At 43.2% G+C, this 23,891-nt stretch overlaps 1 protein-coding gene across 1 annotated transcript; it reads right to left on the bottom strand.

Annotated features, from left to right (window-relative positions):
- Positions 1–2,628: 2,628 nt before the first annotated feature.
- LOC136625919 (uncharacterized) lies at positions 2,629–9,069 on the bottom strand. The gene is made up of 2 exons (XM_066600522.1): positions 9,011–9,069; positions 2,629–3,953 (listed from the first exon to the last, which is right to left on the bottom strand). The coding sequence occupies exon 2, from the start codon at positions 3,790–3,792 to the stop codon at positions 2,629–2,631; it is 1,164 nt and encodes a 387-aa protein (XP_066456619.1). The 5' UTR covers positions 3,793–3,953; positions 9,011–9,069.
- Positions 9,070–23,891: the final 14,822 nt, after the last annotated feature.

Below are 23,891 nucleotides of genomic sequence, written 5' to 3'. Positions count from 1 at the left end.
AGTTTGTTCCATGTCTTCCAGGCCGTTAGTTGTCTTACCTGCTCAAGATTTTGGCAATTTTTTAACCTCATTAACATACCCGTTAAGCACACAGTCTGAGGTAAGACAAATATAAAACACAAGTTTATTTACTCTTTAGTATATGTAAGTAAAATAGTTAATTAACATATAGGCATTAAGATCACATGGGTAACAAAGATAAGCATCAATACATCACCGGATATTGTAGCATCACTCCGCAATCGGGGGATCTCCAGGTACGATTGGTAGGAGGAATCCGATTAGTACGCCGATACGTCTATCGACCACAACAAAACGAGTCCCGACTCTTCCCTGAAGATCACTGCTATTTATGCCGTTCTTACATTACGTGGCATATCTGCTTCTGCGCAGTTATGGGTATATACGTCATTCTAATATGGCTATTCAGGTTCTAGACATGCGTAGTAGATGATTGGCAACACAATATATTGAATATTTTGTCCATGAAGTCATCACATCTGTGTTATATTATGAGTCATTCTTGCTGTCTTACCATATATGTCGATAATATTCTGCATTGAGCAGAATATTCAGACAGGTCATTAGTTCATTGAAGTTCTGGTTAACTCATACGGCAACTAGTTATTTGATTACACAATCATCCAGTTCAATCGTATCCCATACGTGTCACAATCGGTCCTTAATCATTCACTATTTGTCGTATGATACCATTAAAACTTTTGGTTTTCTACAGAATACCTTATATGCCATGAAACAATTCCATAGCAATAAAAGTATTACAACTATGGCCAATACCAAAACAGGATGTATTAGCCAATTAAGAGTGGTTTGTGCAGATGATGAATAACCCATAAAGATGTCATACCAATGGTGTGACGTGGCATCAGCAATAGCCGATCCCATCTTTACAATTTTGCCAGCTATTACAGTAGTACTTACAATATGCGTTGCCAAAGATCTATTAAGCAATTTAATATGTTGCTGTACTTCTTCTGTGTCTTCTAACAACTTTTTGAATTTGGTCAAATTTAGATCCCAATTTGACACATTTAAAGGCAGTGGTTGCCAATTGACAGCCACTGTCTTGTCTTGTTCGGGTAATAACACAAAGGTCTCATTTTCCCAAACAAGTGCAGATACGTTTCGCAAGCATCCTGAAAACGGGACAACCATCCCAGGTACAACAGGATGATTACTTGCCAAACATACCTCCTGTGGGGCTATTTCAACCATCATCTTAAAAGTGAGTGGCAGCACAGTCCATTCACATACATTGATCGTATTTTGTAATAAGCATGGTTCATAAACAGCCGATTGGACCTTGCATATGGTCCCCTCTAATGTATCATCACACAATGATAAATCATGAGTTCTATTTTGGTCATCAATGTAAATCCCGTTAAATCTAGGTACCCAGAAATGCATATCTTCTGGAACACCTATAAGTAAGGGGAGAACTACAAACTTACACATCACATTCTTTTTAGTAACATTGTATATGAATATGGTCCCTTTACATAATATATCATTGCAAACCATTTTCTGCGCCTCCAACTGTATCCAATCAGTCTCAGTTATAGTCTGATTGAACACGGTCCTCCATACTTGCTCATTGCCAGTCATGAGCATAGTTTGAAGTGTGTTCTTTTGTTGTTGCTGATAAATGGTCTGCAAGGTACATATTGACCAATTAACATAGTTAGATATGTTAGAATTTATTTCATATGAAAACCTATTAGATGCATCTTGCAAATCAAGCATTATTGTGTCCACATCCGTTTGCATACTAAAGGGCTGCCATATAGTGGGCATCCAGTTAGCCTGCAATGTGAGCACATCTTTAATACCACTTCCCGCGTTATGCATTCGATTAGCTAAAGTCTCTATATCAAAACCATTAATAGTCCCAGAAAGCGCTCCATAGCCTCCGAGTAAGGTATCATACCAAGCTCGACGGGAACGCTTGGTAGGACAAGTCCTTGAGGGTGGAAACTGCACGGAGGCTTGTATAACAGTCTTTTGAGCATCTCGTCCCACCATGCGACAGGTGGATGGAACCCTTTTTATATGTCCAGGATCTATTTTAGAAGCATTAATGTTCACGAATACCAGGAACTGGCCCCACATGGCCCGATTCTCGATCTCCGTTGCATTCCCACACGTAATTACTTCTGTCTCATTTAAGGGAAATGAAAACTGCACTCCCGTATTTGTACAATTCTGAACATATTGTATCACCAGGGAGTAATTGAGATATGGCAACTCTTTTGGTCTCTGACAGCAGGACACTTTCACAAGTGACGTAATGTTTATTTGTCCCGTTGCCTTATGCAATGCATATGAAGGACGGTAAGTCGAACTTATATGCGATAATGGATTTCCACTCCAGATAGTCCCATCAAAGGTAATATTCACGATATAACATTTCTGGTTGGCTTCACAAGTGAAGTTGTCTTGCTTCCTGGTTCGGGTTGAATTCCTCCAGCCCCACGAATAATCATTCCTTCCGGTGTCATTGACGCGGATCCCTGGCGTCCACGCATCACCTACTGCGAACACCGAACACATGACGCCAAGGATTCCAAAAATGATTATGTGATTCTAGAGAAGGCAAGGAAACAAGCATTATTCCCGCAAATAGCACTTTTCTTGTGGGACATATTCCCATTTCTCTACTCCGGGTCGCATAATAAGCAAAGTTCGATCTTTCCCCACAGCAATAACCTCTGCCGGGGAGGGCGGTCCTTGGTGATTCTGAACCCATATTTTGGCCCCTACATTAGTAACATTAGTTGAGCCAAAACCTTTATCTCCTCTTACAGTAAGTTCAGTGGGGGCCACCCCTTCTTCCACTTGTGTCAGATACACTGGTATTAATAGCAGCTGTGCCATGCGCTCCTTTTTCCCTATTATCAGAGGATCTGTTCCTAAATTTATCATGATTACTTTAATTTCCCCCTGATAATCTGCATCTATGACTCCGCCTAGGACTACTGCACTTCTCAGAGCAAAACTCGATCTAGTGGCTATCTGCCCGAAGTGATTCTCCGGGATCTTGCATCCTATCCCTGTGGGAATAGTACTCACCTTTCCCGGGGCTATCACCACCGTATCAAGAGCGTATAGATCCAACCCTGCAGCGGCAGGAGTGGCTCTATAAGGTGCCTGCGCATCTGGATTAATTTTCCAGTATAAGATTGTCTCTACCTTAGCTACATCTATACTGAGATTGGGTGTTAGCATGCGCATTAAGGGTGTCATAGAATCAGTGATGGGCCTGTTGTTGATAATCTGTAAAGCAGCAGTCAGATTATCTCTCCATTGACCATATTTGTCGGTCTCAGTGAGCTTCTTCAGGGTAGATTTTAATAACCCATTCATTCGTTCCACCAGGCCCGCGGCCTGTGGATAGTAGGGCATATGATATACCCATTCTATGTTGTTTTTACTGGCATACTCTTTTACCTGATTTCCGGTAAAATGTGAACCATTGTCTGTCTGGATCTGCAGGGGAGTCCCATAATACTGGGTAATAACTTCCAGAGTACGTAAAGTACTCCATTGTGTTGCTGTTTTACATGGGAATCCCACCATCAGACCTGAGAATGTATCTACTGCTGTACAAATATACTTACATCCTCTGCTCTCAGGGAGGGGCCCTACAAAATCCATCTGCCAAATCTGCGCTGGCAACTGGCCTCTCCCTATGTGTCCCATTACTGTATGAGGCACTTCTCGTTTTTGCACATGTTGACATACTGGACATTGCGCGATTACTTGTTTGATCATGTCCACTGTCAAAGGGATACCTCTTTCTTGTGCCCACCTGTAAGTGGCCTTCTCTCCCAAGTGTCCACTTTTTTGGTGAGCCCAAACAGCTGTACCTTGAAGCCATGCTTCCTTTTCCTTGTCAGGTTCTTGTATGGCAACAGAAATCGATGCTGCCGCATCTGCTTGAGAATTAAATAAACATTCCAATGAGTCAAGAGGGACATGAGCATCAACATGAAACACTGTACTTTTGGTACTCCTAATGAATTCCTCTATGTCTTGCCAAAGCTCTTTCCCCCACAATTCCTTACCATGAATGTTCCAGTCGTTCTTCTTCCATCCCATGATCCAAGTGGCCAAACCATTGGCAACTGACCATGAGTCCGTATACAAATGACATTCTTGCCCTTGTTCCTGCTTCAGAGCTAAGAATACTGCACAAAGTTCTGCATATTGACTACTCTTACCTTCTCCTTCCATGACCAACGTCTTGTCTAATTTTGGATTAAAGGCTACACTTTTCCATCTACGTCTTCCACTGATATACTTGGCCGAACCATCCGTGAACCAAGCATGCTCTTTTTGGGAGTCTGTCAACTCAGAGTAAGGTATTCCCCACTTTACTGGGGATTCCTCCATTTGCGCTACTGGTGTAACCTGACCATCTGGAGGGATATCAGCTATCTTTTCATGCAGGGCAGCTATCCCCCCTTCACCTTTTTTCGCTCTTTCCGAGATGTACCATTTCCACTTAATGATACTCTGCTCCTGGGCATGTCCTATCCGATTGGACTTTGGATTAGATAATACCCAACTCATGATGGGTATTTGCGGCCTTAGAAGGACTATGTGTCCTGTCGTCAATTGTTCAGTATCCACCAGGGCCCAATAACATGCCAACAGCTGTTGCTCCAGTGGAGTGTATTTTTCTCCTGCATCTGGTAATTTCCGATTCCAGAAGCCTAGTGGCACTCTTTTGCCCCCTTGCTTCTGCCACAATGACCAGTTTGCATACATATGCTGAACTGATACATGAAGTTCTATCTCACCATCTTGTAAAGGCCATAAATCTACAGCTTGTTGTATGGCTTCTTTTACTGCCTCAAATGCAACCTGTTGCTCTTCTCCCCACGTGAACTCGTACTTCTTGCGAGTCACCTTGTAAAGAGGAGCAAGAAGCTGCCCCAGATGCGGAATGTGTTGTCTCCAGAATCCAAACAATCCTATGTAGGATTGTGTTTCCTTCTTGTCTTTCGGAGTGGGAAAATTTAAGATTTTCTGCCTTGCCTTAGGGAGAATCTCCCTATGGCCCTTATTCCATTGAATTCCTAAGAATTTCACCGTCTGAGAGGGGCCCTGCACCTTGCTATCATTTATTTCCCATCCTTTTTCTCGCAGATGATGTAACAATCCGTCCAATTGTTTCTTTACAGATTGTTCATCCGGTCCCTGAATCATTATATCATCGATATAATGTGAAAACTGCATTTCTGATGGTAAATCAAACTCATCCAAATGTTCTGCCACCGTCCGGTGACAGATGGTTGGACTATGTATCCAACCTTGTGGCAATCGAGTGAACGTATATTGACGTCCTTGCCACGTAAAGGCAAACTGATCTTGTGCCTTTTCTTCTATTGGAATTGTGAAGAACGCTTGTGCGATATCAATCACAGCGTACCATTGTCCACTGTGACTTTGAATCTGCTCCACAATTGTAATGGTGTCTGGGACAGCTGCCGTCAAGGGAGGTGTTTGTTTATTCAATTCCCTGTAATCGACAGTCATCCTCCAAGACCCATCACTCTTCTTCACAGGCCATACCGGATTGTTCCATGCTGTGGTTGCAGGCCTCACAACCCCAGCATCGACCAAATCCTTAATGGTTTCTCCTATTTCCTTGTGACCTCCAGGAATTCTGTATTGCTTCATAGCAACCAGTTTTCCTGCAGGAGGGATGTGTACGGGTGGCATTTTGACCTTTCCCACCGTAACTGGACAAGCTTTTATCCCTATTTTCCTTACGCCAAAGGCAAACTTACCATCTTCGAGGTGTAGTGTCAATCCTTTCAGAATATCTATGCCAATGATATATTCCGGAATAGGTACTACTAACACCGTGTATTTTCGTAAGGGCAAATTGCCCAATTTCAAAGTTACCTGTGTCTGTACTCCCTCAGTAACTTTTCCTCCCAATCCTGAAATATTAACTTTTGGACCTTTAAACTTTTTGGGATTTCCATAAATCAGAGTAGCCTCCGCCCCTGTATCTACTAAAGCTGGGACCCTTTGGACATTACCCCCTTTCCAATGTATGGCTAGCGGGACGTAGGGTCTGTCATCCCGCCTAACCCAGACAGGGGCTTGGCTTGCTACCTATGCGGAATCAGAATCTGATTCCTCCAGGAGCGGAGCAGATGGCTTCATATGGTCCTGCACTTGGCTAGCTACCATTGCAGCCATCTCCTTCCATGGATAGATCTTTTGAAAATCCTCCCATTCTAATTTCTTAGGCTCTGAATTAGTGACCTGCTTCTCTCTCTTTTTAGAAGTTTTTGGGGCCACTGAATCTTCCCTTTTATCCACCTTTTTGTTGGATAATACCTTCTGTTTATAAAGACGCCACAAATCACCTGTATCTTTTCCATCAATGGCGTCCTTGGAGACTCCAGCTTTCAGGAGAGCCTGAAACATATCTCTACGAGATACCCTTGGCACTCCTGAATCACCAGTCCCCTGGGAACTAGGATTCCTAGACCTATCACGATCTGTTCGCTTTTCCTCTCTATCCCAGTTTCCCATATCTTGCAATTCCCGCATTCTAGCCACGACCGCAGACATTGGCTCATTAGTCATGGATAGAAGTAGGGTCATCATCACGGCTTTATAAGCCGAAGGTGCAGTCTTAATTAAACGATTTCTAACTCCTGCTGTCAGCCGAGTCTCCAAATAATCTTCCATATGCTCGATGATAATTAATGAGACCCTCATAGCTTCCTCCTTCAACCTTTCAATGCCATCCCTGATAGTGTACCAAGGTTTGTCATTGATTGGAATGTCTGCCTCTGTTGGGAATTTATTAAGAAACCCATTGGTTACTATATTAAACAGGGAAATAGCACTTTCTCCTTGATGATTAGGAAAATATTCTCTAAAATTTCTACTGATTACTGGATCTCTAGTTAGAGTAACAAATCTCATTGCATCTTTTGGATCCAACATTACCCCAGTCGCCCCGTGCTCAAATAGACGGACCAACCATGGTATGTCAGATTCCCCAGGCCTTTGCCTAAATCTACTCAGTATATCATCAACTTCTGACTGAGAAAAATCCTCTAGGGTAAGCCTGGTGCGCCTATGTGGCACCAATTCTTCTTGCACCAACAGTCTCCCATCGGCATCGTACATATAGTTTCCCTGATCGTCATACCTGGGCAACCTTTGCCCATCATGACCTACGATAGGCTGGGTATCGGGTCCATATTCAGTAGTTTCCTTCCTTCTGCTAATGGGCTGGGCACGTTTTAAAGCAGGTGGATCAATTATTGGATTGGGTGGGTCTTCCCAATCCCCCTTATGCCAGTCCTCCTCCCCCGAAGAAGATGAGGAATCCCATAAGTCTCCATCCCACTTATCTGGGTCCCAGTTCACAGAAGCAGAAGCTATAGCTTTCGATACCTTTCGCTTATCAACTTTACCTTTACGCCCCTTATATTTATTCTGAGCAACTTTTACAACAGCCTTTTCTGCAATATTCTGGTAATGTTCTATTTTTTCCTTTATCAGCCTTTGGTTACATTCCAACACCACTCTCTTTCCTTCAGATTCTACTAACTTTTGTTCCGTCTGATTAAGTTTTCTTATTAGTTGGGACTTCTTCTTATGGATATTCCTATAGGCTGAGGCCAATACCCAATTTCTCCTACCCAACTGAACTGCGTCACCTGCCTTGGCAGGGGTCTCCTCGAGTACCTTAACGACATCGAGGGGCTCTGAATCTTTTAGCTTACTATCCCATGATTCTGCAAGCCCACTATGCATCAACTCCTGAGCTAATATATCATAGGGACCCTCGGACCAGCCGGGGATGTCTATTTTCTGAACGATTTTAGTTTTATCTTTCTTGGTTCTTTTTCTAAACATATTGTTGTCTTATTGGCAAAATGCCAATTGGTGAAACTTTTTGCGCAGAGTTCCCCCTTACAGAACTCACAAAATTTTGGCAACTTGCCAATTGGTGAAACTTTGCACAGAGGTCCCCTTTACTGCGAGAAACCACCCTGCAAATTGGCACCAATTTCCCAAGTCCTGTCTCAAAGTTACAGAACTCCGAAAGTTTTGGCAACGTGCCAATTTGGTGAAACTCTGCACAGAGTTCCCCTTTACAAAATTTTGGCAACGTGCCAATCTGGTGAAACTTTGCACAGAGGTCCCCTTTACGGCGAGGCACCACCCTGCAAACTGGCACCGATTTCCCGAGTCCTGTCTCAAAGTTACAGAACTCCGAAAATTTTGGCAACGTGCCAATTGGTGAAACTCTGCACAGAGTTCCCCTTTACAAAATTTTGGCAACGTGCCAATCTGGTGAAACTTTGCACAGAGGTCCCCCTTACGGCGAGGCACCACCCTGCAAACTGGCACCGATTTCCCGAGTCCCGTCTCAAAGTTACAGAACTCCGAAAATTTTGGCAACGTGCCAATTGGTGAAATTTTGCACAAAGGTCCCGCTTATTGCTAGACACAACCGTGCAAACTGGCACCAATCTCCCAAGTCCTGCTTCAAAGTTACAGAACTTATAATATTTTGGCAGTATGCCAATGGGTTCAACAAGGACTACTTACTGCAACTATCAATTTGTATTTACTATTATTACTCTATCACTTATCAAAGCAAAGTTATAACCATTTGAACCCCTTGGCAATGGGCCAAAAATCTAATATGGCGACAGCAACCCCCCCGTGCACTGAGAAGCACTGTCACAATACCAAATTATACAGTAATATAACCTTACCAAAGACAACAATATCCTGCCAGACTACGCCAATTTATGTCTTACCTGCTCAAGATTTTGGCAATTTTTTAACCTCATTAACATACCCGTTAAGCACACAGTCTGAGGTAAGACAAATATAAAACACAAGTTTATTTACTCTTTAGTATATGTAAGTAAAATAGTTAATTAACATATAGGCATTAAGATCACATGGGTAACAAAGATAAGCATCAATACATCACCGGATATTGTAGCATCACTCCGCAATCGGGGGATCTCCAGGTACGATTGGTAGGAGGAATCCGATTAGTACGCCGATACGTCTATCGACCACAACAAAACGAGTCCCGACTCTTCCCTGAAGATCACTGCTATTTATGCCGTTCTTACATTACGTGGCATATCTGCTTCTGCGCAGTTATGGGTATATACGTCATTCTAATATGGCTATTCAGGTTCTAGACATGCGTAGTAGATGATTGGCAACACAATATATTGAATATTTTGTCCATGAAGTCATCACATCTGTGTTATATTATGAGTCATTCTTGCTGTCTTACCATATATGTCGATAATATTCTGCATTGAGCAGAATATTCAGACAGGTCATTAGTTCATTGAAGTTCTGGTTAACTCATACGGCAACTAGTTATTTGATTACACAATCATCCAGTTCAATCGTATCCCATACGTGTCACATTAGTATCAGGGGGTTCTTTTTAATTTTTTCTGGGAGTTCTGCATATGGATAGTGAAGGATGTTCTGAAGTCATGTTGGGACGGCCATTTCCTGTTCAAGTGGTTTATTTGTGAAATATGACTTAAATGAATAAATCCAGTCATGGATGATTCGCGCCTGTGCTGCTAAATTGTAGTTTCGGATGTTAGGTAAGTTGGTCCCTCCATTCTCTCTATGTTTATGTAGTGCTTTGAGCGCGATCTTCTTCCCCCCCCATATAAAATTCCTATATAGGTCATTTATTTTTTTTATATCTTTTAGTTTTAGAAATATGGGTAGTGAATGTAGGATATATAGTAGGCGTGGGAATTCTATCATTTTTAATAGGCTTATCCTCCCCAGAAAGGAGATCGTAAAGTTTTTCCATGTGTTCAGGGTCGTTTCTAGTTTTTTAATGTGAGGTTCTATGTTTGTATTATATAGTTTGGATGGGTTTCTTGTGATTTGTACTCCCAAGTATTGTATAGCATGCTTTTCCGATTTGAATGGGTACTGTGTTGTCCATGGGGGTTTGGCCGGCCCTCTGAGAAGTAGGGCTTCTGTTTTGTCTGTCCCCCTGGTTTTACACGTCATTCAATCGGTTCCTGTCTTCTGTCTCTAAAACTCTTGGTCCGTTTCCATTACAGATCTGGACGGACATGACATGCACACTCGTAATGACTTGTAATATTCATTTCCAGTGCATTAATAAGTAGTCCGCTGTATGCAAGAAGTAGTGGCTTTATGGATGGACAGTTGGGAGGCAAGTAAGTATGAGAGTGACATCCCAGGACTCAGAGCCTTAACTCCTATGCGTCCATAACTTTAGTTTATTGGGTTCACAAGAGCTAACAGAGTCTCTTGAAAGTTTCACTCAAATCTGTGACTGATATCATTGCATCACTGTTAGAGGTGTCTCACACGGACGGATTGCACAATCCTCGATCGCCATCTGCAATGACGATCCATGGCAAAATGCAGGCATTGAAAGGCATGAATTTTTGATTTTGCTCTATCTTGCCGCGGACTGCCTCCATTAAAGTCAATGGAGGCCATCCGACCTGCAGCCCATACATAATTAACATTGCGTATGGGCTGCGGATATCCGCTTCATCGCTTAGCGACAGCATAGGAAATATAATCATTGAAAAAAAAACCTGTATTGCGTATGACTGATAGCGAGCTGCAGCGGTCATCCGCAATACAGACATATCAGGTCTGTCGGGCAAGCACGGTATCACGCCAAGATCGCGCTTGTCAACATGTATTTTACCTGTGGATGGGAAGCATTATTCATTTAATATGACTTGGTTCACTTGTGGCAAGTTGCGATCTTACGGCCCATTTTTCACGCGTATTGGAGGATCAGCAAGTGTTTCAATGGGAAATAACACATTGTACTCACATGTAGAACACTGCCCAGAGCATCATGCTGCCTCTGTCAGCTTGCCTTCTTTCTATAATGAATCCTGGTGCCAACTTTTCCCCAGTTGAGTCACACGCTTGGCCGTCTGCATGATATAAAGCAGAATGTGATTCACTAGACCAAGCCACCCTCTTCCATTGTTCCATGGTCCAGATCTGATACCCACATGTCCATTCTAGTCGCTTTCAGTGGTAGACAAGGATCGGCATGGACTACGATAAACTGGGATGCATTGTGTGTACTGACACCTATCTATTACAGCCAGTTTCAGCCTTGCTGGCAGTCCTTTCTTGCCGACACAAGCTCGCTTCCTGGCTACGGGGTTCATAAATCCCGCCTCCAGGAAGTGAGGGCTCTGATTGGCTCTCGAGCTTCGTGGCTCAGCCAATCAGTACAGCACTTGCTGAACCAATCACAGCCCTCTGATTGATGCAAGCACGTGTGCTGAATTGCCAGAGACCAAAAGGAGGACCGGGACCGCGTCTCTTAGGCAATGTATATATATATATATATTTTTTTTTTTATAAGTAATGCAACTAGGGGTTATTTTCGGGGTAGGGCTTATATTTTAAGCCCCCTTCCTTTTCCAAAAATCTCGATACATTAGGGTAGGGTTAAACACAGTAATATCTCACAAAAATCGCGGGAACACAGTTGCGAGTTTTCTTGCGGCGATATTGCTGTCGCCTGTGTGAAAGAGGCCTAAATGTTATCATGCTATTCAACTGCAGAAAAAAAGCAAGCTTATCGTCTCTCAGAACAATCTCTATCAATTCGTTACCCAAGTTCTCTCAAGTACAGAGATGCCCCAACTATGCATGTAAACATTGGAGGGTTCAGAAAGGGAAGGAGCGTTTTTTGGCTTTTAGAGCACAGATTTTGCTGGATGCCATTGCCCATTTGCAAGCCCCTGAAGCACCCAGAAGAGTGGACCATCCCAAAAGGGACTTGTATTTTGAAAACTGTACCTCTCAAGGGGTGTAGTGGGTATTTGGTGGTAGTTTTTAATATGGAGCCATAAAAATGAAAAATTACAGTGTTTCCAATAATACATAGGTGTAGCCCCAAATGTTTCATTTTCATGGAGGAAGACAATAGGAAAAAAAAACACCTACAGTTTGCTAAGCAATTTTCTCCCAAATATGGAAATGCCCCATAACTGGAAAAAAATTGCTGGTTTGGCATCTGGCAGGTCTCTGAAGAAAGGAGAGCAGATGTGGCTGGAATAATGATTGCATTTGTGCAGGCCCATACAGTGGATTCCCTGAAAAGTGACCTAATTATTGAGACTACATCCTTTAGGCTTCCTTCATAAAGGCAACACGGCATTGCATTGCTGATCCGTGCGATAGCGCTACGTTTTCTCGCGGCAATAGTGCAATTTTGTACCACTACAAAGTCGCAAATGGTGCTACGAAGTTGGGTCGGGCTTCAATTATAAGCCCAATCCTGAAAATAAGCCCTAGCTTCAGGAAATTTTTTTTTTTAAGTATACATCACCTAGAAGCGTTGTCCAGGGCTCTGCTGCAGCTTCTTCCCGAACCCCGACACTGTTCTTCTTCATCTCTTTGGTCCGGGGATTGAAAAATCCCCGCCTCCCTAAAGCGTTGCTCTGATTGGCTGACGCTTAGCCAATCAGAGCCAGCACTCGATGAACCAATCATAGCCATTCATCGAGTGCTGGCTCTGATTGGCCAAGCGTCAGCCAAATAGAGGCGGGGATTTTTCAATCCCCTGCTAGAAGAAATGAAGAAGAACAGTGCCAGGGACCAGGAGGAAACTGCAGCGGCACCGGACAACGCTTCTAGATGATGTATACTTTAAAAAAAAAATTTTCCCTGCAGCTAGGGCTTAGGTTATGGCTTTGACAGTAGGATTTCCTACTGTCAAAGTTGCATCAGACTGCACAAAAACCGCGTTTTCATGCGATGCAACAGAGAGAAAGGATACAAAACCTCCCTTGTTGTGTGCATATCGCACAACCAGCGAGGTTTTGTACTCCCAATATTGCATGCTACAAAGCAAATGTGAAGGAACCCATAGGAAAGCATAGGCTTCACATACTTGCGATTTGTAGCCTTGTTGCATTGCAAGAAAATCGCGCAACTTTGTCGCCTGTGTGAAGGAGGCTTTAGGATATTCATCTAGGAATATAAGAAGTGGTAGTTTTCTTTGTGGTCTTATTGGTATGTTGTTAGTGAAATGAATATTACTCCATGTTCTATCCTATGCGTAGCCATTTTGTGAGCAAGTAGCGATCTTCTGTGTCTATTATTTTGTACCTTTCCTTTAACAAGATTTGCTGAAATGTATTTAAGAATAAAGGTCCATTTAGACAAATAGTAAACGCTGCCTGACACTCATCCCCGCACAAACTAGCTCCCATGCAGCATAGATGATGGACGATCAGCTGATTCAGTACTAAACAGCCGCTATGTTATGTCAATGGAGAGAGGCGGGGAGCGAGAGGAGTGAAATCTCCTCCAGCCTCCCCACTGTGAGCCAGCGATACCTGCTCCTGTGCAGCAGCACGGGAGCTAGTATGTGCAGGGATGAGTGTAGGACATCGTTTGCCCGTACTTGTCCCGTCTAAATAGGCCTTAAGAAGGGACCTCGATGTTTAGAACATTCCAAGGCCCTAGATTGAATATCTCGGGTCATTGCCCCCTGTTCTCCTGTCACTCTATAAGCAATTATTGTTTCTAATTAAAGTATCTTTGTATTCTGAGACGTTAATCATGGAGGATTCTACTGTGTCTGCTCTGCTTTTCTTTCAGCAATTTAGATGTTAAATTCCTTATCTTGCATGTTTATGTTTCTTTGACCAATGGTAATAAATGAATTACAATTAGAGATGAGCGAGTATACTCGTTTCGAGTAATTACTCGATCGAGCACCGCGATTTTCGAGTACTTCTGTACTTGGGTGAAAAGATTCGGGGGCGCCGGGGGGCGGGGGCAGGCGTGGCAGAGTAGGGGGTAGCAGCGGGGAACAGGGGGGAGCCCTCTCTCTCGCCCTCTCCCCCCCACTCCCCGCTGCAACCCCCCACTCACCCACGGCGCCCCCCGAATCTTTTCGCCCGAGTACGGAAGTACTCCAAAATCGCGGCGCTCGGGCGAAAAAGGGGCGTGGCTGAGTAGGCTCGCTCATCTCTAATTATAATAGATTTGAATGATTGTAATTAGATCATGGACTTCTATAAAAGCTGCAGTCTGTCAATCAATAAACAGATTACTTTGGATCACATCCCATGCTGTGTGATTTAATCTTAGTCTCCTGAGCTCAGCTTACCTCTACAATGGAATTTGGACCCCAAAAAGCATATCATATAGCAAATATTGGTTTGCACTAACAAAATTTATAATGTGGGAGATACCTAAGCTGTACGGAGTATATCAGAGCTTAATATTTTTTTGGGAGGAAGAAAGTGAAAAATACAGCAGTTATATCATTGTTGTACGGGAACCATTTTTATAGCATTCACCAATGGGGTACGAATGAAATGTTGGCTTTATTCTATCAATCAGTACTATTAGGGTGATGAAAAATTTAGATTGATAACTTTTTTATAAAATATTCACTGGGTATATCCCTTAAAATATAACTTTTATTAATCAATAAATATAAAATGATTGGGCCTCACAAAAAACAGACAAACTGGAACTAACAAACACAGAGCAAGAATTTTAAACCCTGGAAAAGGGCCAGAGAAAATATATGCAATTGACACCTCTATTACAATGCAGAAGTATCCTGCAACGTGAGACACTCTAATGCACTCTTTTTCAGTCACCATTGGGATCTGCTGACATTTTTATTGGCACCATTTTGGGGTACAGACAACTTTTTGATCGCTTTTTACTGTGGGAGCAAGCTGTTCAAAGACGGATATACAAATACTGCCCCTCATGGGAGTGAGGCTAAACAATCATCACCACTATGAACACAGCCCAAAAGGCACATCAGCCTGATGTAACCCCCATAAAACGTAACTTTTATTATATAACTTAACCCTTTAGTGACCATCCATATGTGTTTTTACGTCCTGGCTTTGTAGGCTTTAATCCTCAGAGCTCTAAAAACACACTCGCCCTGTGGATTAAAGCCGCAGGGGCTGTGTATGTAACAGCTCTCTGCTACTGGCTGCCGGAGGTAGCCAAGAGCATGGAGCTGTCATGGGGGCCACGGTGAGCGACCCCAGTCTCGCGATTTCCGCTATCCAATGGACAATGGTAGTCACTTTAAAGTAAATAAAAAGTAAAATAAAGTTTTAGCTCCCTTCACAAATTGGATCCATGAGGGTAGCTGAAACTACTCACCTCCATCCTCCGCGATGTTCAGCGGCGTTCGGGTTTTGGAAGTACTTGACACCGTCTTCTGCGCATGCGGGGCAGATGTAAAATGTTGAGTGCATGCGCAGGAGGCCGGGGAGCTCGGGAAATTTAAAATCTCCCTGCTCCGGGCTAGCATGAGTAGCCGAGACCAGGGAGATGTCACCGCAGACCGGCGAATGCTGCAATAGGTATGTTTCTGAACACAGGACAAACAGTGGTATCCACTTTGGGGTGCAAGTCTTCATTCATACATGTGCTGTACAAAAAAAAACCTGTTTTTTAAAATGACGCAATTCTCCGAAAATCATATTTTTTTCCTTCTGTTTTGCTTAGATTAGATTAATTCAAAAACTGTGGTGTCAAAATACACAGTACACCCCTAGATTAATTCCTTAAAGGGGTTGTCCCGCGGCAGCAAGTGGGTCTATACACTTCTGTATGGCCATATTAATGCACTTTGTAATGTACATCGTGCATTAATTATGAGCCATACAGAAGTTATCAAAAGTTTTATACTTACCTGCTCCGTTGCTGGCGTCCTCGTCTCCATGGTGCCGACTAATTTTCGGCCTCCGATGGCCAAATTAGCCGCGCTTGCGCAGTCCGGGTCTTCTGCTGTATTCAATGGAGCCGCTCGTGCAGAATGCCGGCTCCGTGTAGCTCCGCCCCGTCACGTGCCGATTCCAGCCAATCAGGAGGCTGGAATCGGCAATGGACCGCACAGAAGAGCTGCGGTCCACGGAGGGAGCAGACCCCGGCGGCCATCTTCAGCAGGTGAGTATGAAGACGCCGGACCGCCGGGATTCAGGTAAGCACTCTCCGGTTTGTTTTTTTAACCCCTGCATCAGGGTTGTCTCACGCCGAACGGGGGGGGGGGGGGGGGGTTAAAAAAAAAAACCCCCGTTTCGGCGCGGGACAACCCCTTTAAGGAGTCTAAGTTGTCATTTGTGGGGGTTCTCTATCTTTTCGGCCACTCATTGCCCCACAAGTGTGCAATGGGGCCTAAATCACCTTCAAGCAAAACTTCTGTTCTGAAAGCCACCCGCTGCTCCTTTCAGTTTAGGCCCCATTGTGCATACAGACATAACGTTAGGGCCTCAATGGGTATCCATTATGGGGTGCAAATCATTATTTTCATGGGCACTATAGAAAAAAATGTTTTTAAAATAACATATTTGCAACATTTGCAATTTTATTTTTTCTCTCTCAAAATTGCATTAACTGCTGAAATAAAATGTGAGGTCAAAATACTCATGACACCTGTCAGTAAATACATTGAGGAATATATATTTTTTAAATGGGGTCATTTGTGGGGTTATCTATCATTCTGACACCCATGAGCCTTTGCAATCTTGGCTTGGTGTAAGAAAATAAAGTGTTCCGCAAAACGTTGATAAGTAATGTTAAATTTGTACGTATGCTAAATGGGTAAAAGAAAACTAAAATATTTCAAATGTGCACCAGAATAAAGTAAACAGATGGAAATATATATCTTATCAAAAATGTATATAGTATGTTTGCACATATTTGAGATATTGCAATTGAAAATGTGAAAAAAATGACATTTCTTTCAAAATTTTCCCAATTTTGGCGCTTTTTTTTATAAATATACACAAATTCTATTGAACTATTTTTATCACGTAATTGAAGTAGAATATCAATGTAATATCAAAAAAACAATGTCAGAATCACTTGGATATACAAAACCTTTACGGAGTTATGATATGTTAAAGTGACACATGGCAAATTTCCAAAATTTGGCTTGGTCATTAAGGCGCAAACAGACTTGGTCACTAAGTGGTTAAGACCACATCATATGTATTTACTAAAATTTTTAGACTACTTTTGCACTGTACTAAAGATCCCACATGAGCAGCACTGGTCAGTCAGAGCAGCATGAAGTATCTTATGTAGTGGCCCAGAGATAACGGAGCCCCTCCATAAGTATGCATGTGTTTGTCTTGTGCATTTGTGCTGTCAGTGTCTTCAATGTGTGTGCATTTGATGTGTTGCACCTCTGCAACACTGAATGGGTTAATGTCTGGGTTATGTCTAGAAAATGTATCTTGTTGCATCATGTGATCATGTTATATATATGTGTTTGCAAGTGAGCCTAAGAGAACCTAAGTTAGTCTAAGTGAGTCTAAGGGAGAGTGTAGAGAGAGCGTTTTGCCAAGGGTTTTCTTGCCAAGACAAACCTGCAAGAGTCTGAGATGGAGTCTGTAGAAGAGTAAGCTCTTTAGTGAGTAGGAGAGACTGTGCCTCGTCCTACAAGGAGCCCCAGGATGGAAGAGGCTGAACGATTGCCTGATGTGTGCCCTGGGCCCAATTCACCCAGGCCTCCTTGCTATTAATGTGGAGGACTGAGAGAGTGAGAGGAGCCGTCAGGCAGCGCTGAGTGCTACTTCCAAACATTAATGTTGACCAGTAGAGAGCTGGAGAGATAGAATGGCCGAGAACAGAACCCCACAGATAACTGGGATTGTGGATTCGTCTGTTATCCTGTGAATCCTCCCTGTCACACCACTATTGTGTCTGCAGCGGTGTCCTGCTGGCTTGTGTAAAGTTTTGGACTGTTCCCGGTTCTGCTCAAGAAAGTTATCCCCGCGTGTGGACTATTTATTTCCTAAATTCTAGATTCACTGCAGAGGATGGACCGGTAGCGTCACGAGTGACAAGGACTTTAAGGGGTTGTCCCACGAAAGCAAGTGGGGTTAAGCACTTCTGTATGGCCATATTAATGCACTGTGTAATATACATCGTGCATTAAATATTGGCCATACAGAAGTTATATACTTACCCCCTCCCGGTGTTGGCGTCCCCGTCTCCATGGCGACGAACAAACTTCTTCTCTGGTCGCCGCAACAGTCGCGCTTGTGCTTCGCATGGATGGTCCGGGCTCACGAGCTGCATCCTGGCTCCTCCCCCTTCTCAGCGTCATCGCTCCGCTCCGCCCCCGTCACATGGTGCCGATCAGCCAATGAGGTGGCTGTAATCGGCAGTGGAACACAGACTGGAGAAGAACATCCACGGTGTACCATGGGAGAAGACCCGCGGTGCACCGTGGGAGAAGACCAGCGGCACCATCTTTGAAAGAAAAATCTTCAAAGCTGCAGAACGGGGATCCAGGTAAGCGAATCTTTTTTTTTTTTTTAAATAACAAATGGATGTGCTTTTACTGTGCACTATGTGGGGGTCTGTGCAAAAAAAAAATTTAGGTTTCGGCGCGGGACAACCCCTTTAAGGTAAACCGCAAACTAGGATTTCCTCCATGAAACTCCCCCAGCAGTAACTTGGACGGGTCCCGTGCTACCCCCAGGAAAGGAGATGAAGAGCCCCTGTGGGCCCATTCCTCGGACGCTGACCTTAGACTAATATTGCACCCTAATACACAGTGTGCATCAGGTAGTCAGAGAAGCAGTTCGGCCATCTTTGTTTGTCCAGGCCTAAAGGGTCGCTTTAATCTTATTGCAGTTCAGGTCACAGGGGAAATGTGAGTACTTTAAGGGGGTCCACAGGGGGCTACCGGTGCTATGAAGGGCCGCGCAAGTGACCCTAGTACGATGGGATTGTGGGGGTGACTCATTAGTGGAAGAGTAAAAAGAGTGCAAAGAAACAAGTTTTGGCTAGAGGAAACCGTTATGGTTATCTAGGCCCAGATGAGGAACAAAAATGAACTTGACCAATCAGAGAAGATGCCACCCGTTATCACTGGGAGTAATTGCAATGTAATCACTATCACTATGTAGAACTGGTATCTATTATATAGTGACTGCATTGTTTAGAGGTATCCTTGAGCTGAATTCCAGTACCTAAACCCACCACATTACAGATATGCTGACTCTATTATTATTTTTTTGTAACAGGGGGCCCAAGTCTATGTTTTTCTACGGCCCCTTAATTTCTATGTACGCCCCTGTATAGACCCTCATTTTCTCTGGGCTGTCTCTTGCCAGGGTGAGTAAATCATGTCCTAATCATGTGATCAGACATGACATGGAAGGTGACAGGCTTGAAGCAGTGCTCATAAGTTGTAAGAATTAGTCCATAACTTACATGCAGGCTACTGCAGGGATTTATTGTCATTAAAGGGGTTGTGTGATTAGAAGAAAACATTTGTTAACAGCCAGGCAGGTGCTAAAATAAAAAAGACAGTATATTCACCTGGCATCATGGCACTCAGGATGTGAGCAGTGATGCCATATTTGGATGGTCACACTGCAGCCTATGATTGACCGCAGCAGTTACCTGACTTCTGGTGGCCATCCACGGACAGGTAGGAGAACAGGGCAGTCATTCGCAAAATTTTTTCTTAGAATCACACAAGATTAAAAGAAAACCATTGTTTAATGACCCTTCTACACCTAATGAGAACCTCACGATTCTCGTTCACCTGAGCAAACAAGCTGGGGACGTCATCACCAGCTCGTTCACGTTCAGTCATTAGTTCACATTTAAACTGAACGATTATCATTCACTTTCGTCTGTTTGAACAATCTTTGGAACTATAATTGTTCCATCTAAACACACCTTTAGGGCTTAAACAGACGTGTTTTCAATGGTTTCATTTTCACTATCGGGATTCTTGCCCATTAATTGTACGGTCAAGAAAAGGTAGAACTTGCCCTATCTTTCCTGTATGTAGTATTAACTACATGCGGAAAAGAAAGGGCAGAACGTATCCTTCCACTGTTTTTTTCAAACTCACACACTACGGCTCCGAGTTTGAACAGCCTGAGCAGGTAAAAAAAAAAAAACATTTATGCGCAACTACACTTTGTACCATCTGCAACTGCCCTTAGACGCCTGCAGCAGAGCTCTGTGTGTACATGCATTGTGTGTGGATATTGTATGTTCTGCAAGGCTGTGTGTGTGCATGTATCAGAAAATGATGTCAGTTGAGAGGGGTATCATCACTCCTTAAGGAGACTACCTGGGACATTCAACTCACATCATAGACCTCTCACTAGCTAAGCCAGAATCCTATTGCACACTGATGAGAGGCAAAAAAAAACCCGAAACAGCTGTCTGTGTATGGTTTTCTGGTTTGGTTTTCAATTCCCAATCATTGTTGCATAGACCTGTATAAAAGGTTGGACATTGATTTGCAGGAATGCTGCCATCCAATAGGTGGTGCAGCAGAGGTATTGTTCCATCTTCCTTTTTTTGCATCACAAAAGGGCAACATACTAAATTTAACAATAGCTGACTGTTACTATGTTTCCCCGAAAATAAGAGCCTGTCTTATATTAATTTTTGCCCCAAAAGAGGCACAGGGTCTTATTTTCGGGGTTTGTCTTATACTAACCTAGCATGCACCGTCCGGGTCCCTCCAACTGGTCTCTGCAGTTCCGGGCAAGCTTGCTTGCAGTTTCCAGCGCCGATAGAGCATCGTTCGCTGGTGAAGGGGTTTGTAAACCCTGCCTCCAGCAAACAATTGCTCTGATTGGTTCTCGAGCTCTGCAACTCAACCAATCACTACAGCGCTCGATCAACCAATCACAACCATTCATCCAGGAAACACGATTACTATTAACCCCCTTTTCTACACTAGAACACCAAAGTTAGTGGCCCAAACCCAACATCTCCCTTAGATCATCAGGGACGTTTAAATTGGTATTAAATATTTTTATCTTCACTTTCTGCTGCCTTAAACCCGTGGGAGGATCCAAAAAATATGGTAACTGCATTTTATAGCTGGATAGTCAACCTGTCGCATTGCTGCGAGTTTTAAGTTATAGAGCAGGAGCTGAGCAAATTACTATATCATTTTATGCGGAAAGATTGTATATATTGCTTTAAGCCCCTGTTGCTTTTGGGTTTATGAGTCCAGTGGGTGGTCCTGTTTAGTGGTTGACTGCCATTTCTCTATGCACGCACAAGCAGAGAAGGCTGCCAGTACGATTGCCCACTGGACCTGTAAACCCAGAGGGAGCAGGGACTTAACCCTTGGCAATCCTAAGGGGGCTTTCTCTTTGTGCCATTATACAATGGCGCCATCTGCTGGCTAGAGCCAGTGCTGCGGTATGGGATATGTTGAAGAGGGCCCCAACAACAGAGCGCCCAGTAATCTACAGTGAGAATACCCTGCCGGACGTCTTCCCACATCAGAGCTATACAGCATTCAATCAGAATGTCTTTACACTTCAGACAGTGGATTGGAAAGGGTTAAGTCAATAAATTACTAGTTATGCTTTCCCATAAAGCTATAGATTCATCTGCTCAGGTCTTCTTGTTCTGTAACATAAAGCTTGCAGATAAAGCCACATGTTCAATATGATAGGTTCACTTTACATTCAGGTCCATACTTTACGTTCACTTGCCTTTATCCGTGAATGTAAGTCATTCGCTCCTTTCCTTCTCCGACGTCTATGTTTTGGACAAAATAAAGGTCAAAGTGGTGATCGGAGAATTTCCAAGTGTTGATGCCTGTGGTGAAATTACATGTTTATTTTGTTCTTTTCATCCATGTTATATTTTGTTAGAAAAGACTCAATTACGTTGAATAAAAGGCAGCAATTACAGGACCTACGCAATCACTTAAATATTGAAAAACTACTAACCAAGGGCATATGTAATTTACTCAGCTCTCTAACTCCATTTAGCGCTGGAGCAGTGGGATTTTTTTAAGCACTTATAATTTCACCACAGTTGCTAGAACAGGAATTGCGATAAAATGCCTGGTAGTTATTGATGTCTCAACAAGACCGGAGACATATTGAAGTGTGGCTGGTTTTCCCCCCACCATTCTTTTCTGCCTGACTTGTTGCAAACTGATTCAGCTAAGTGATCCCCTCTGATGTTGAAATTATAATGTTTAAATTTACTTTCTTATGAAAGCCTGAAAAGAATGGCAACAAGCCGCGTACACCAGCCGCGAATAGCAAGCTATATGACATTTGTTGTACGATCTGGCCCACGGGGGATGAATTAATTAAAGTAAACATCTAAGATACATTATAGCCAATTAAACGAATGCTCAGTCATTGATATGCAAGTAATCGCGTCAACAAGATTTTAATTGCACATTTGGACAGTTACATTATAGTGAGTGCATGACTCCAATGTTTGGGCCTCATGATACCATATAGTAAATGTTAGTTTTGTATTCTCGGAACTCTAGATATCCAAATGCTACAATGGTATCTGTTGCTGACCGTCTTGTATGTGATAGTCTTGCTTATCTTTAATATACAATTTTGTAGCAAAAGGTTGTTTCGTATGTTCTGTTAGTTCTAAAGCATATAGTGGCAAAGGAGTAGGAAATGTTGAAAAAGGGGTTGGGACCAGATCACTGTGACTGAGGGTCCCACAAATAAAGAAGATGGAACAATACCTCTGCAGCGCCACCTATTGGATGGCAGCATTCCTTCAAATCAATGTACGACTTTTTAACAATTCTGTAAAACAATGATTGGGAATAGGAAACCAAGCCAGAAAATCATACACAGACAGCTTTTTTAGGGTGCTTGCCCCTCATCAGGGTGCAATAGGTTTCTGGCTTAAGCTGGAGAGAGGCCTGTGACGTGGGTCAAGAGGGGTATCGTCTCTCCTTAAGGAGATCACCCAAAAAGTGTGTGGACACACCTAGGGGGTGAGAGGGTCGGGGGATAGCATTGTCTCTCCCCAAGGAGAGCCCCCCAAAACAACTGTCCATGTATGGTTTTCTGGCTTGGTTTCCTATTCCAATCATTGTTTTACAGACTTGTTAAAGAGTCGTACATTGATTTGAAGGAATGCTGACATCCAATAGGTGGCGCTGCAGAGGTATTGTTCCATCTTCCTTATTAAAATAAATTACCCAGATAAGCATACATGGCCTTATAAGTCTCCTCACTCACCTTTCAGGTGTATTCTCACACCCCTTCTGAGTGCTCTCCTTGGGGAGAGATGATGCCATCCTCCGACCCACTCACCACCTAGGTGTCTCCACACACTTTTTGGGTACTCTCCTTATGGAGAGATGACACCCCTCTTGTCCCACATAACCCCTGATATGAAACAGCCGCCCTGTAATTTTCTACTATAATGGGTGTAATAATGCTAAACAGACCTGCAGGTATTACACGCAGCATTACTGCTCTGCAAAATGCAGGAAGAACTACTCTGATAACAGCTAGCACCCGAATGTTTCAGTTCAATGACTCTGAGTTGCCCAGCTGATGGCAGTAATCAGTGTACCTCCTCCTGCAATTTGCAGGGAAGTAATGTTGCTATGTAATAACAGCCTTATGCCTTTTTCATACGACCATAGGAAAATGCCGTGATCAAGTTCTGATCCTAATTAGCATCTTCTCATCCATTCACACGGGTGGCTGTGGCGCATAAGCGGAAACATACACTGCAGCACAGAAATCCTCAGAAAAACTTCTACTGGCTAGATAGAGTCAGCTGTAATCTTTTTGCATCGCTAGATACAGCTAAACTCCTTTCACCTCCCTTTTTTTCAGCTCTCATAGGAGTCTATTGGAGCCTCAGGCCTCGTTCAGACGAGCGTGTTTATGTACGTACATACGTCCACACAAAACCGTGCGTCTCTTAGAATCATTGGTTCCCTATGGTATGTTCACGTGTACCTGCAAAACATAGAACATGCGTGCATTATAGGTCCATGCTGCGGATCAATATTCCCCGCAGGCTGTCCC

Source organism: Eleutherodactylus coqui, chromosome 4 (genome assembly GCF_035609145.1).
Source record: "Eleutherodactylus coqui strain aEleCoq1 chromosome 4, aEleCoq1.hap1, whole genome shotgun sequence".
Lineage (NCBI taxonomy): Eukaryota > Metazoa > Chordata > Amphibia > Anura > Eleutherodactylidae > Eleutherodactylus > Eleutherodactylus coqui.
This window is presented reverse-complemented; position numbering and strand designations above follow the sequence as displayed.

Bases quoted from the DNA above. Each gene is read 5' to 3' on its own strand.
- LOC136625919 (XM_066600522.1), bottom strand. From the start codon at position 3,792: ATGATCAAACAAGTAATCGCGCAATGTCCAGTATGTCAACATGTGCAA.